The 14,308-nt window shown below is 49.8% G+C and overlaps 1 protein-coding gene across 1 annotated transcript in view; it reads right to left on the bottom strand.

The window, feature by feature from the left end:
- LOC128727486 (CUGBP Elav-like family member 4) overlaps positions 1 to 14,308 on the bottom strand; it is a 301,981-nt gene that overhangs the window by 92,491 nt on the left and 195,182 nt on the right. Inside the window, exon 4 of the mRNA XM_053821405.1 lies at positions 11,449 to 11,457. Within this exon, the coding sequence (XP_053677380.1) occupies positions 11,449 to 11,457 (9 nt within the window). The remainder of the gene's footprint in view (positions 1 to 11,448; positions 11,458 to 14,308) is intronic.

The following is a 14,308-nucleotide window of genomic DNA, read 5'->3' as shown; positions in this document are numbered from 1 at the left end:
AGCCATGCGCCGTGTAAAACGAGGGAATGCTGAAGTCGTTTATTTGTGGTCCGCTTTGGTGGAGTGATGGGCACCATAGTGCGCACCTTTCCCGAGCGCCTTGGAGATGAAAGCCGTGCCAGAATCATGCAGGAATATTTCATATTTCTTCCCCCACGCGCCGGGTGAGCAGTCGGAGGAAAATGTTTTTCCGAATCCTATCAGTGAAAGGCCACGGACGGTCAACCGAAGGTGGGTGGGTTGGGTGCTCAGATGGGAAGTTTTCCCTTCGATTCGATTCTCGCCAGCAGCCAACCAAAACATGTGCAAATATGTGCGAGCCGGTGTTCGACGTCACGAAACGAGACATTCATCTTAATAAAGCGTGTGACACGTACGCAGGGGCCGCTGGTCGTGAAGCTCGAAGATCTAACGCCACGGACGGGAAAAATGAAGCCAACCCTGGTTCTAAAGGAACACCGAAGACATACATGTGGGATGATATTCGGGCGGTGGTGCTATGAAAAATGAGGTCCTCACATCGAAAAAGCGGTCTGCATTAGGAGAAAAAAGCGCTTTTCCGCACGTCGGAGGGCGCTTGCAAAATTGATGATTCACGAAAATTGCCCCGCGCACAGCAGCTTCTTTCCAAGCCGTGACAACGTGGCCAAGAAACAGGACAACGCGCTGCTGTTGCTAGCGGCAACTTATTGACATTTATTTGTATTGATTTCTATTTACAATTTTCTCTCGAAATCACCCTCACTGGCAGCGAGTTCTGGGCGAAATATCGCCTACATTTTTTATGAATTGCCACAACGCCATCGCACCGTAAATAGTTCATTCTGCCGCCGCACAAAGATTGAAGCCTGTCGATAAGCAATAATTTAATTTTACAAAACACGCAGCCTTGTGCCTTGTGTGGCGAAGTCGTGGTAATTTGCTCGGGTCTCATCCTGCTGGAACGCGCTCCATCGCCTTCATGGCCGGAACCGAGAACCGGAAAATCTTACCACTCCTTCTCGGTGGCGCCGCTTCCTTGGGCAATGGGTTGGAAATGCCGGTGAAATTTGATTGATTAAGTCATTCAGTTGAATGATTATTAATTTATTGCATTACCGGCACCGAAACACTCCCGCGTTCCCGGGTGATCGATCGCTCGAACCGAAGCCAATCGATCTTTCGGCCCTGCGTTTGCCAATAACAGCCATTCCCATTAGCATCTCGGTCACCTCGGTCGGAGGAGGACTTCTCGGTGCCAGTGGATCGATCGAATTTCGAAGCGACCCACGCATGAGGCAAACTAATTGCAACGAAGCCACAAATTATCATCGTTCATCGCCTCGCGGAACCAACGCACTGAGGTTCAGACTGCCGCCGACAGGATATGCGACTGCCCCGAATGGACCTAATCAAGGCGCGATGATACATCCCCGTGCGTTTATTCCGATTCCGAATCGACCGATTTTCCCGTGCCGCATTTGTCGAAACACAACGAACGGGGACGAGCGCGATGAACAATTGGACGCGTTGCTAAATCCAATCAGGCTTTAATTCAATGACAGCGAAAACTATGAAAAATCATCTCATCGCCCAACGGCGCAGAACGCTAATCGGCCACATCCATAAAACACTGGCGCCAAACTGGCCCTGTTCCAGCACACCCTTAGCACGCTGCGGCACCGAAACTAGCCCAACAGCGTGACAGCCCTGACAGCTCGACTGCTAAATGCAGAATAAAGTTAATTAAAAATGCATTAAACGATGATGAAATTTTAAAAGAGAATGATTATTACATTTTAATATCATTATGCGCAATTTCATTATAGCCGTTTTTCTATTTTTTACCACCCGGCGCCCATGTGTCGGAAGCGAAGCGCTCGGACCGCATGACTTCGGCCTGATTATGAGGCGAACATCCTCTCGCTCTCAAAACCCCTTTCGTTGGCTTCGTAACAAGTTTCCCCTGGCCAGTGAGGATGATGAGCAACGTGATCCAACGCAGGGCCGGGGAGATTGCTATCGCATGAAATTTGAATAATACACTGAACTGTATGTGTATGAGCCGTCCTGCAACAGAAACTCCGCTCAACGCTGGCAACATCGAGCCTGTCAGGTGACCGTGCAGTTCAGAAGGGAAGATAAAATAATTGCTCTATTAGGAATGGCCACAGCCCACAGTTGGCTGCATGGGCATTAAACGCAGCGCCAGAATAATCCATTCCGTATCACCTGGGACGGTGTTGGCGTTTGAGCTGTTGCTGAATTGATCGGAACGATTGGCTCGAGATAGTGCATCGCTTCGGCAGGCTTTTCAAGGGGTGAAAAGTGTATTATCGCTGCGAACCCGGTCGGGCTTCCGCTTCAGTGGGCTCGCTGAGCTGAATCGCTTGCTTTGATGTTAAATGTGCTTGGTAAATTAAACTGACGGTTGAAAACGACCGTTTTGGAGGGAATTTTGCGCACGTTTATTGATGTCGTTGAGCCAAAGCCAGGAATGTCTTGAAATAATGGACCACAAACGTCGAGACACACACACACACACAAATCGCCAAAAAACATCAAACGACTGCTAAAAAGGGAAAGTGAAAGTTCGCAAGAATGCCAACCAGCGGTCGGTTATCGCCAAATCGAATCGCCTACGGAATGTCGTGCTGCCGAAATTAACGAGCATTTTTTCCGCCAATACAAAGCGCAACAAAAGAGGGTGGCAGCGTCATGTTGGCTAGCTTTTCCACGTGGAATCGCATCCTGCTTCCGGGAGTGGGCCGGAATCTGAAACATTTCGTAACCACTCCAACCGCAGGATGTAAGAAAAATTGCCTGATCAAATAAAGCGGAAAGGCACTTTAAAATTCCGTCTGTTGCCGGTCGGAGAGGTTCGAGTGACCGGAAAAAGAGTGTGCATCAGTGTGTGGGTGAGTGTGTATGTGCTCAAAACAGGAGTCGAACCACCTACCAGTTTCGCCCGCGTCCCTTCAGGCGGGCCAATGGGACCAACGGGTCCGTTTTTCCATTTGCGAAGTGGTCGAAGAAAAGGGCGAAAAAACGCGATTCAGTTGAATGGTACTCCGCCTAAGAGAGCGTGGTGTGTAAATAGAAGCTTTGAACGTGGAAAGCCGAACCCAAGTCGACATGTGTAGTGGTCTTTATGGCGTTACATCAGTTGCAGACGAAGGAAACATTTTCCTCTTCATAAATTATAAATACCAGTGACGCCGCCGAGGGACGCACGCCGGGAGGTTGTTGGAAGGTCAAACGGACAAAAACCGGACGCCGGTTACCCGGGGGGAGTCAACATTCGAATGCCGGAGCACTCGGTTGAATCAACGATTCGAAAATCTCAGCACCATCGCACACGTCCTCGGGTTTGGGTTGTGAGCTAAACTCACCCCTTAAAACTGCTGTCATAAACGGGTCCCGGACGTTCGGGTGCAAAACGAGATGGCGGTAAAACGATTTCATTTTCGTCTCTCGTCCTGCTGCCGCGCGTGTCCTCGTGTGGGAGTAGACAAATTCTGCGGGTGTCACCGACCTGAACGGGCGGCTCTCAAGTGGTCGAAAATTGGGTACTAGAACCTCGATCCGTATGCGACATCGAGCGGGCGGTGATTCGAGCGAAAGTGGTTCGCTTTTCATTTATTCATACATATTAAGTGAAAAATGGTGACCGAGTCCCTCGTCGGACGGAAAATTGAGAAGGGACATGGCACATTCCACGTCGAAACCATGGACGGTGAAGTTTGCAGCCCGATTTTACAAACTGAGCGAGTTTGCTGGCCAACATTGCATCGTTTCTGAGCCTAGCCATATTATCTCTCACTCTTTCTTTCGTTCGTTCTCTCACCGGCCAGCCCGGAGTAATTGAGTTTGGCAATTTGCGATAATTATTTAGATAATTAGATTTACTACTATCTGGCCCAACTCGACGCAGCCTCGGAAAAGCGGCTTGGTGGATGTTTTTGCAAAATCTCGCCACATCAGGCGTGCCTCATGACGGCAAGGATTCATCACTCCCTTCGCTGTCGTGTCGTTCCCGCGCAGTAGAGTCGCTTGCTGAGTCCTGACGGCCCCCGAGGCTAAACCTGTGCGAGCGTGTAAATGTGTGTAATGGGATTTGCCTTCATTGGCTCGTTCACAGGGCGCTCGGTGAAACAAACGTCGGTTTCGTTTCGTTTCGTCGGTTTCGACGGACTGAGGCCGTTAGCGTCGCTTTGCCGACTTTACGATGCGAGCCGGATGGAAAAATCAATTTTCCGTATCTCATTAGATGGGGGAGGCAAATTCTTGCGCTCACCCGAGACCAGATGGAGGCCTCGGGATTGGAATTCTTTCCCACCGCAAGGTCGACCCGTCGGCAATGGAGAAAGTACTGCGGCAATGGCTTCTTTTTTCTCGTTAAGGACGCACGCGCGTTGAAATCTCCTCATCGCGGTAAAGGCAGACATACCTCGGATGACCCCGATAGTCAATGACCTAGTAAATCTAATTACGCGTTTAATGTCATGCCTAAAGAAATTCCGGCAACAAGTAGTTGTGGGGATTTACCTCGGATTGTGTCACTAATATCCATCGCCGAGGGAGTTTTCCTGCAGCGATGGAGCGATGAGCGAGCCAATTGGCATGAAAAATCCAGCTTCCAGTCATTAAAGCTATGCACTGTGTATGTGTGCTCGTCTTTAAATGAAGGCTATTTGCTGGATCTTACGGATTGGGTAGGATTTTTTTATATCCCCCCAATCGCATAGCAAAAACGGCTTAGCTCACTCGCCTTTCAGTAATTGGCAAGTGCAATTAAATAAATGCTTTTCACGACACAAGACTGCTTCATCGCGAACGGCACATGCTGATGGAATCAAAGCCGGAGAGAATTTCAATTTAGATCATGTCACTGTCGGCAGCCGGCTATTCAATTGCACTGCAAGTCGAAATTCCCCTAGGGATCGATTTCCCCCGAAAGGATGTTTGATACCGTTCCCGGAATACTCCAGCGAACTTTCCCAACGTGCATCGTTTCACACGCGGCCGCTCTCGCAACCGTTTGGAACTAAAAACCGGACAGAACACAGATTGCGCTTCATTATGGATGTTTCGACAGCGAAGGTCCGGGCGTTTTTTGCTTCCCCATCGGCATCGTTCTAGCGCTAAAATCCGACATTTTCCCGGTTGGGAAAGTATCGATTGTTGCCTTGTCAACTGCTCGTGGGCGCGACTTTGTTGCGTTCGTTTGTTTCTACTATTTTACTGCTGTGTGCTACTCAAGGGTTTTTGTTTTTGATCTCTCCTCGTCAAACGATATCCCGACGCGAGTGGCGATGGGTTTGATGACGCATGTAGCGCTTTTCTCCCGGGACAAGTTGACATGCACTCGTTGGGGTGTGTTTTTTTGTAATTTTCGTTCGCCATCCCAGTCACTATGGAGGACCATTCGAAAAAAGGATCAAAGCCGCCCGAGTCGAGTTGGCGCGATGGCACACCAAAGTCGCTCTAACTAAGCTGCTGTAATTACGAGCGATTTGTTTCGCACACCCGACTGGACAAAGAAGAGCCTCAGTGTGGAGCCCGGTTGAAGAGCTTTGCCACATGAAGGAGTCTTTTCCATCGCCCTTTTGGACTTCCGCAGCCACCCAAAGGCAAAGTACTCGCGCACTGGGCGCTGTTTCGCTGCATTGTGAAGAGTGATTTCTGTTTGAGGTTTGTCCCCGTACCAACGGAATGGCACCGTCGACAAGATGGTGCGGTTGAGCGATTCCTACTAGCCTCGGGAGAGCTCTGGGCACGCTGGTGAACAAGCACCGAGGCGAACCTGGCACGGCTGCCACTGATGCTGTTTGGGCTGCAATTAATCATACGAACGGAACATAAATTATAGCCCAGCAGTCGATTAATAAATCCCAAGCTGCTAACCACCGTCGCGCCGGCACGGACCGACGTGCATGGCAGGTCCTTGAAGGAAACGTCCTGCCGAGCCGGCCGCACGTGGAGCGTACATCTTCCACGTACTGCTCTACGCGCCGGCATAGAGATTGCAGTAATTAACATTTTAGGTGCATCTCGAGCGCAACGTGCGCCTCGTTGAGGGATGCGGCTTAGGTAAGTGTCATTTGCTTAATGGTTTAGAGGTTTAGTCTCGTACCGCAGCTTCTCGCTAGCGTGGTTGGCCTGAGCGATTGGTTTCGACAAGGTTCTCGAGTGCCACAGATTGCTGGAGCACGCGAGCAGATGCGACGAGGGAATGCTTCATTTGAGACCTCGATAAGGTGCTTATTCGGTGAGACTGCCGTGTAATTTGCGGTTGACGGAGGCCACGCTGTATCTGAAGTGCTTTAATGATGCGGTACGGAGTATCTTCAAGTTTGCAGTTTTTCAACAACGCTCAGGAGGTTTGTCAGTAAACTCCTGGCTTACTTCAGAATGGTGACCAGATGACGGTATTTTGATACCTTCTATCAAGAGTATCAACAAATCGTTTGGCATTCTGGTGGCATCTCAGAAGTATTGATTTTTACGCACATTTGCACCTTTTTCGCGGGTTGCTCGTGTCCCTTAAAGGTCGTGGAAATGTGCAAAGCTAAGCAAGATCCGTACGACGAACAAAAAGCCGAAGCAACAAAAAAAAACCAGCACAATACCCATTTCATCCCGTATCATGGCATTCACCGCTCCGATCCGTACCTTCGTCAACATCATCAACACCGTAGGGAACGATTCGCAGACCACCCTCAACCGGCCTGCGTGGAATGCGAAAAGTAAGGAAATGTGTTATGAGTGCGGCCCGACGTCAGCAGAAAACATCCTTTTCCGTAAATGCCCGAGAGCTGGACCTCGTAACTGGACCGTGCGTCGACAACGGCACACCGACGACTCCGGTTCTTTTGGTCACGTGCCAGGAACGTGCTCATTAGACTAATAATTCTTGCGTCCAATACAAGGCCTCGGGATGCGGGACGATCGACGCAAGGATCTCGTGTTGCCCGGCGCTGTGTGTATCGAATTTCAAATTATGTAATATTTCTTCCCGCTCCCCGAACACGACTGGCAAACGCTCGAAGGGTGAACATTCATTTCCACTCAACAGGGCCCTGGAAACCGGATTGGAAATGGAAAAGCGGAAGGGATTTTTCCACCGCATCCCCCATGGCTGGAAGGTGCCAAAGGAGGAAATTTACTTTTTCGCCCGGTTGCATATTTCTTTTCGCACGTTTTTAACCCACGTTGAACCGGCGAAGACACGGGGCAAAATCCGGCTGGAAAAACCATCCCCACGAAATGGCCGACTCGCGTGAATGTGTGTCAGTAACGTCGGCCCGTGCGTCCCCAGCAACAGTGCGTTCGTGTGCGCCACACCGACCAACAACCAGCAAATGGAAGAAGAAGAAAAAAAGAATCGAAGGAAACTCGGAGTGAAACCCAAAATAAATCAATCGATCCGTGGCATCTTTCCCGATTCCAGATGGCCATAAATAATCTTTCCCCCTTTTGCGCCTAGGATTCCGACGGCGATTCCAAATCACACGCCACGCTCGTGCCGAAGTGGCCACGCTGGAAAAAGGAGCCACCTTCCGGGCCCGGTGTTTCCTGTTTATCGAAAATCCCCCGATCTGGGAGTGAGAAGCGCTTTTCAGCAAACGGACTGGAAAAAATCCCACCGAACCACAACGACGCCCGAGTGCAAGGGAATCTGTTCTAGCTTTGTCGGTGAGTGTATTTGTACGCTCGCGTGCGTGTGTGTGTGTGTGTGTGTTGACGTTTGATCCACTCTGCGCCCTGGGGAAGTGAGAAAAAAAAAGGTAAAACATGGAAGCAAAACAAGATCAATCTCCTCCAGTGCCACGGCACGCCTCGCCATCGTCACCTTGGACCAGTTTCCTGTTTATCGAGGCGAAAAGCTGCCCCAAGGCGGCTGCCAGTGGTGGCGTGAGGCTGAGTAGCACCCACCACCCAGCAAGCAAGTCCTGGCCGTGGTGCGTAGATTGAATTTTAAACGTAATTGTATGGAACTTTCGATTTGCTTCCCGGTGTCTTTTGGCGCTCGACACGGCGGCTTCTTTTGCATTCGACACGGCGGCGAACGTCGAGGCCCTATTTGTGCCATTTGACGGTTCGTGCCCACGTCAGGCTCGCGGAAATGGATCCCTTCTCGGCTACCCTGGTTTCGGGACGAACCGGGCCCTCTACGCATGGTGCCCCCAAAGTTTCCCTTTATTTATTTTTTTATTTTTTTTTTGTTTCTTGAGTCCCCTTGATGCCATCCCGAAGTTGATTCAATTTTTCCCCTATCACTCGGCGCGCTTCGCAACCCTCTAACTTCGTTAGATAAGAGAAAGTTTTTCCATGGAGCCGCCCGGTGCGGCCATAATAGCGTCACCCAGCGAGTCCCGAGTTTCCATGGCATGGAACTGTGTGTTGAAACTTTACGTCAACGCGTCGAGCGAGGTTAGCAAATTGTTCAACCAGGCCGCTTTGACGGTGGCCCGAGGGTGGTAAGACACGCGCGCAAATCACGGAGTTAAATAAACCTGGACAGATCATCGGATGCGATCAGCTCAATCGAAGGGAAAGCCCTCGCTCAAAAACCAGGCGCGGCTGCTCGCACACAGACACAGGCGCCCGGCACCAACAAGATTAGGAAGAGGATTATTTAGCCTTAGGGATACATCAAAGTGAGTTGAAAGATATTTGATCATATATTTAAATCACGTATTTTCCGCACGCAACGCCATTCAAGCGTGTTCGGGGTGGTGAGAAAAAAAAACAAAAAAAGGGAAAGCGCAACCGAATGGAGAAAGTAAAAATAGAGCTTTGAAAGGATTTACCCGAAACAACAACGCCCGAATGGTGCAGAATTGGAGCGGACGGTTAATCAATGCGCGAAAAAGGTAGGAAACGGTCCCGACCGGATCCTGGGACAGATTTCATTCAACCGGTACATTTCCCTGAAAACCGGCTGAAAAACGCACCCTTACGGGGGTGGGTGACCGAGCGTCGGATTACGCAACGAAAGGATACACGTCTAATCGGGACAAAATCAAATAATTTTCCCGAGTAGCCTTCTTCCGCAAGCCGAGATGAGACCGTCAATGGGTCGAGATAAACACCACCACGTGTTAGAAATGGGTCCTGATAGGGCGGGTTTTTATTTTTTTTCCTTCTTCTTTTCCTGACGCTGACGTGAGTGTCGAACGCACGCATGAAACGCAGATCTTGATTTCTTTCATGTAACGCGCGTTGACAAACGGCGAGCTCACAAAACGGGGCAGTCCTTTAGGGGTTCTTTTTCCTTTCGCACGTGGGTGGTCATCATCATTCACGCCCACTGATTGCAGATACCGGCGAGCTGGTTTACAACGAAAACATATTTGCTAATTGCAATTCCCCTTTTCACTTCCACATTACGGCCGCTCGTGATTCGAGCCATTTGTTACCGTCCACTGCGCACGAAGTGTAACGCCTCGGACACCTATCATTAATTTATGGCTAACCGTTTCTACGCAAGGACACTCCGCCAGCACCGTGAAAGGTTGACGAAGCGCAGACGACGACAACCCTGGACGGTGTGCTGAAAGGACGCAGGCGAACGCGGGCAGTTGAATAACCGAGGAAGTTGTTATTGTCGTCCAAATGCAATTCATCATAAAATGTCCTCTACGCCTCGCATCCGTTTTACGACATTGCCCCGGCTTTTCCCGGACCTGCATCGGGGTGGCTCATTTCCTCACCGACGAACCGCCGTCTCGGTTGCATCGTCATCGGGCTGTCGTGTGAAATGTTTTGACATTTCATCCAGCTTTCTCCCTCTGGCGGGTTGCCAAAACGCCCACCGGCGAGTAACGCCCCGGAAGCAGATGGGCGTCTCGGAGGTTAAATCCCCGAGGGCAATTGCCTCGTTGCAAGCTCGTCGGCTGTTCCGGGTCTGGAAGAGGGTCTGGCGGAAGCAAAAACTACTTTTCATTCCTCAAGTGCAATCCATCGATCAAGCTCCGGAGGCTCCGAAGGATCTTCTGGCAGTCTGCCGGTCCGGGTTTACGGGTCGGCCGGTTGCCACTGCCAACCGCTGACGGGAGGGAAATAATGAAAAAGCGAAAAAAGAAAAACGAAAACTAGCACATAATCGTGACGGAAAACCTCCCGCCAGACGGAGGCAGCAGACAAAGAAAAAAGCACCCAAGCGAGGCCAGGAAGCGGTGGATGCACCTTCGGCTGGCGGCGAATTGGATGTATTATGGTTTGTGTCTGGGTCGTAGCCATCGCTCTTGCACTTGTTTTCATTTAACGGTGAGAACGTAGCTGGTGAGAATGCAATTTCTTTTTTGAATTCCCTGTTTTTCATGCACTTTGTTGCACTGATCCAACCTGCCATTCTACGTTCCGGCTCTGCTATACTCAAATCTGTTGAGATGGCTGAAACAAAGCACCGGCCTGAGCGAATTTTAGCCAATCGAAGCGCACGGTGCACCGAATGTGCGAGCTGTGAGTAATCGCATTTTTGACAGTTTTTCAAAAACATAAAAATCCCATCACACTTTGTCTCGTTCCGTTGGCAGCGGCACTAGTTTGTGCATTAAAATTCAAAAGAAATTGATGACTTGCTGCTCGATGGTGGCTCCGTACCACCGTTCTCGAGCAGGAAAATCCAGCCCAAAAAAAGCGGGTGGCGACTAACCGCTTACAAATGGCTTAATTTGCTGCCGTAAGCCAAAACGCCCGGTTTCGCGAATTTCATGGGGCCACGAACCACCACAAACACCGCTACAAACCGCACAAATCTTGACAGCTCTGGTATTGGGGCACCACCGTGAACGACAAAGACGTTGTCCTTACGCGTGGATTTATCGCTTGGGCTAACGTATTTTGCACGGACACGCCGTCAGCGGTTCCGCGGCTTTTGACAACGTTTCTCGAAACCTAGACACGGCAGGAAAATTGGTTGCCAATCAGCGATGCAACCGACCCCGCACACACACACGAGCTCGCACACACCCGCAACTCGTGGCTTCAGAGGATTCGCTCCCGCAAAAGCTCAAAATTCACTCACCGTCATCATCTTTCGCCGGTCGTTTGTCTGCCAAGCGCACACGGAACGGCTGACTGATGCTCGTAAATCCGGCAGCTCACGGATCGTATCGCATCGCATTTTCCCTCATCCACGGTCGGTTACAACAATGTAAGATGCTGCGGCTGCATGCACTTCGGCCACCCACCACCGAAGACATTTGATATATTAGATCTCTCTTTCCCTTTAATTTTAATACGCTTGCCATTTGCCGCACGACAATATCCGTGTGCTTGTGCTTCGCTGGCGCTTGTGCACGGCTTATGCTCGCTCGCACACATGCAAAACATCACACGTGGCTTGTACGTGTGCTTCCGGTTGGCTGGCGTTGAGAGAAACGTATGCACCCGATGGTCGACCCAACCCCAAGACGCTGCTTCCGGTGGAGAATTTAAGTTCGTTAGAACCATCCCGACCAAGATGGGCTTTGACTCGGGGGTAATCGTTACTGTGCGGTACACGTGCAGAAAGGTTGGGGCTTCCTTTTGCACCGGAATTCAGCGAAGGCTTCGGGTCGTCTGTTCGAACACCGCTTCCTGCAACATCATCCTGCCGGGCTGCAGCGTTCTATTGACTTCACCACCGAACCGTATGCTATCGGTGGTGGTGCTATCGGTCCGGTCGATGGACGAGGAGTGAGCTTTAATTGAAATTAAAGCTTGTCAGGATGACAACTAAAGATGTCAAACAAATACCTTGAGCCCGCAGCATCCACTATTGATTTACGGCCAGTGAACGATAAAATTGAAGACATGAGGGATAATGCTAGATAAGACGAGCGTGCTATGGTCAGCTCGCAGCAGAAAATCTATTAGATCCGCAATGGTAGGTGTCGATTACAGGAATCGAATGACAAAACTGTCAGTTTGATATTATTTACTTTAGATGTAACGAGAAATATGCTTTATAGCTCATCCAAAAGAGAGAAAACAAGTTAATCTATATGTTATCAAAGCATTTAAGTATAGAAACTTAAAAGGTCGATTCATTCGTCAGTTAGAAACACACTTCAATCATCAAAAAACCGATGCAGGCACGGCATCTAAATCATGTTATAACATGCAAAAATTCATCGTTCAACCAGCAGCTGGTTAAATCCTCTTAAAGCTGGACCAGCTGCTTACCAAGGGCATTTTTTTGCATGCTCTTCGCGCAGTCACTGTGCAAAGCTGGGCCTCAGATGCGTGCCAATCTGATGTAATATTGTGTCATTTTCTGGTTTCGTCACCTAATATTTATTCGATGACATCAACAACTGAGGCGAACGTTTCTCCCGCAACAAAGGACCAACGCAGCGAGAAACGACACATCGTCGAGGACGACATCATGACGAGGCGCTAGCACACAAACGTCTGTGGGTGTGTGTCACGGGCAATAGAGACACATCTCACAGCGGACACACCACTGTCGGAGCTGTTTGCTTGCTGGCCACAAAATTTATAGCCACAACAGACTCGCACACATGGCGACGGGTGACTTCGCAAGCGCCCCCCAAAACCCAACACTCGACACGTTCCACCCTTCACATTGACGGTGAAAATCAATCGTAAACCATCGTGGGTGATGGGGGGAGAAAAAAAATGGACCGCAAAAGAGGATGAAGAAAAATCATCGCTCTAACGCTCCGGATAAAATATCCTTCATGGGTTCTGCTCGTCCTTGCCGCCTACTTGGGACGCCATTTCATTTTTTCAATCATGCACACCTTCCCTCTTTCTCGGGTGGCAAAAAAAAAGCGAGATGGTTCGATCCGGAGGAGATAATGCGTATATTGCCTGGCTCATTTTGTCAGCCGATTGCGGACCGTCGCCTAGCTGGCTGGCTGGCTGGGTGTTGGGCTTTAAAGTAGGGCGCTGCCACGAGCAGCAGGGATCCGTTTTACGCTCCGGTTCATCTGCCCAAGTTATGGTCCCTTCTTTTTTTGCTGTTGTAGTTGTTGTTGCTCCGATCCCGACAAGATTCAATCATTTGCTTAGGGTGTTTGGCACTGGATTTGGTCTAAACTCGTTCGTGTTTAGTATTGATTTTCTTTTTCCCCATCACCTTTACAGGCCCACGCATCCTGCTTCCGCTGGTATTTCCCAAGGCACTCTCGGGGAGACGCTCGATGCGCTTCAGCTGGCGTGCGGAGGGTGTGTTCGTGAGGCTGTGTGAGTTTTCCTTCCAGGCAGATAATAAAATCAATTCAAATAACGACTCCAACCGGAGCAAAATCAAAGTGACAGGATGGAACAGTGAAGCGAAGAAGAGGAAGAGAACGAAGACATAAAGAGAGAAAAAAAAAGCGCCCAAAACCTTCATCTGGCAGAAGCGTTTCATGTGCGGCAAAACCTCCTGCGGGTGCCGAGGGCCGTGTTTTGGACGCTTTTGCGGACAAAAACCGTACGCGCCGGAACCACCGGAACACCCTCCGAACCCGTGGAACCCTCGGCTCCCGGTCGATGTCCTAATTTGATGGAGAAAAGATTTAGGGGTGCTCATTTTCCTTTTGAAGTGAAACAAGCAGAAGTTGATTGGGATGGAATAAAAAGGTACGGCTCGGGCTTCCATGCCGGGCGAAACTGTCAACCGACCGAAGGAAACCCATCGCAACGTCAGGATGGGGGTGGAAAACCGAGCGAAACAGCAAAACAAAAATCGCCGAACAAAGAAAGCGCGCGTTTGGGAGCCACACAGTATTGACAATAAATGTTATTTTGTTTTACAATAGCGATGCGGCACGGCGGGAGCGCAATGGCAATGGTTACGCTAATGGCGGAGATGTTCCATTGGCCTTTTTTTTTTTTGCTCCCTCGGTTCCCTTTTTTGTTTGTGCCTAGGTCGGGAGTTTGTTCGATTTCCGGGGATTTTCTTGTCCCGCCTTGTACGCCGGATATCCTGCCGATCAATTCAACCCAAATGTTGGGCAAATGTTCAAAATTGCCAAAAAGGCCATGCGCTCCGCGAACAAAAGATTGAAAAGCCATCTTTATGATAAAGAGAAGGAAACAAAAATGACGAATGTTCAAAACCAACCACCGCTGATGCTTAGAAATGCTTCCAGAGCACATTCGCAAACAAAATATCCACCTTCCGCGCAGGATGGAACTGGTAATGAATAAACCAAGCCCGATTGGCAGACATTTTAAGAGCTCCAGAGCAGCTGCTGCTCAGCCAGGGCCAGAACGTTGATTCAACAAAATGGCGTTCGCTCTGAACACAACACACTCGATCAGGAAGGGGACGGAATGCAAAAACCAAATGCCACAAATCCAAACCGAATCAGCAGGCACCCGC

Source organism: Anopheles nili, chromosome 3 (genome assembly GCF_943737925.1).
Source record: "Anopheles nili chromosome 3, idAnoNiliSN_F5_01, whole genome shotgun sequence".
NCBI classification, from domain to species: domain Eukaryota; kingdom Metazoa; phylum Arthropoda; class Insecta; order Diptera; family Culicidae; genus Anopheles; species Anopheles nili.
The sequence above is the reverse complement of the archived record's forward strand: the minus strand, read 5'-3'. Positions and strand labels throughout refer to the sequence as shown.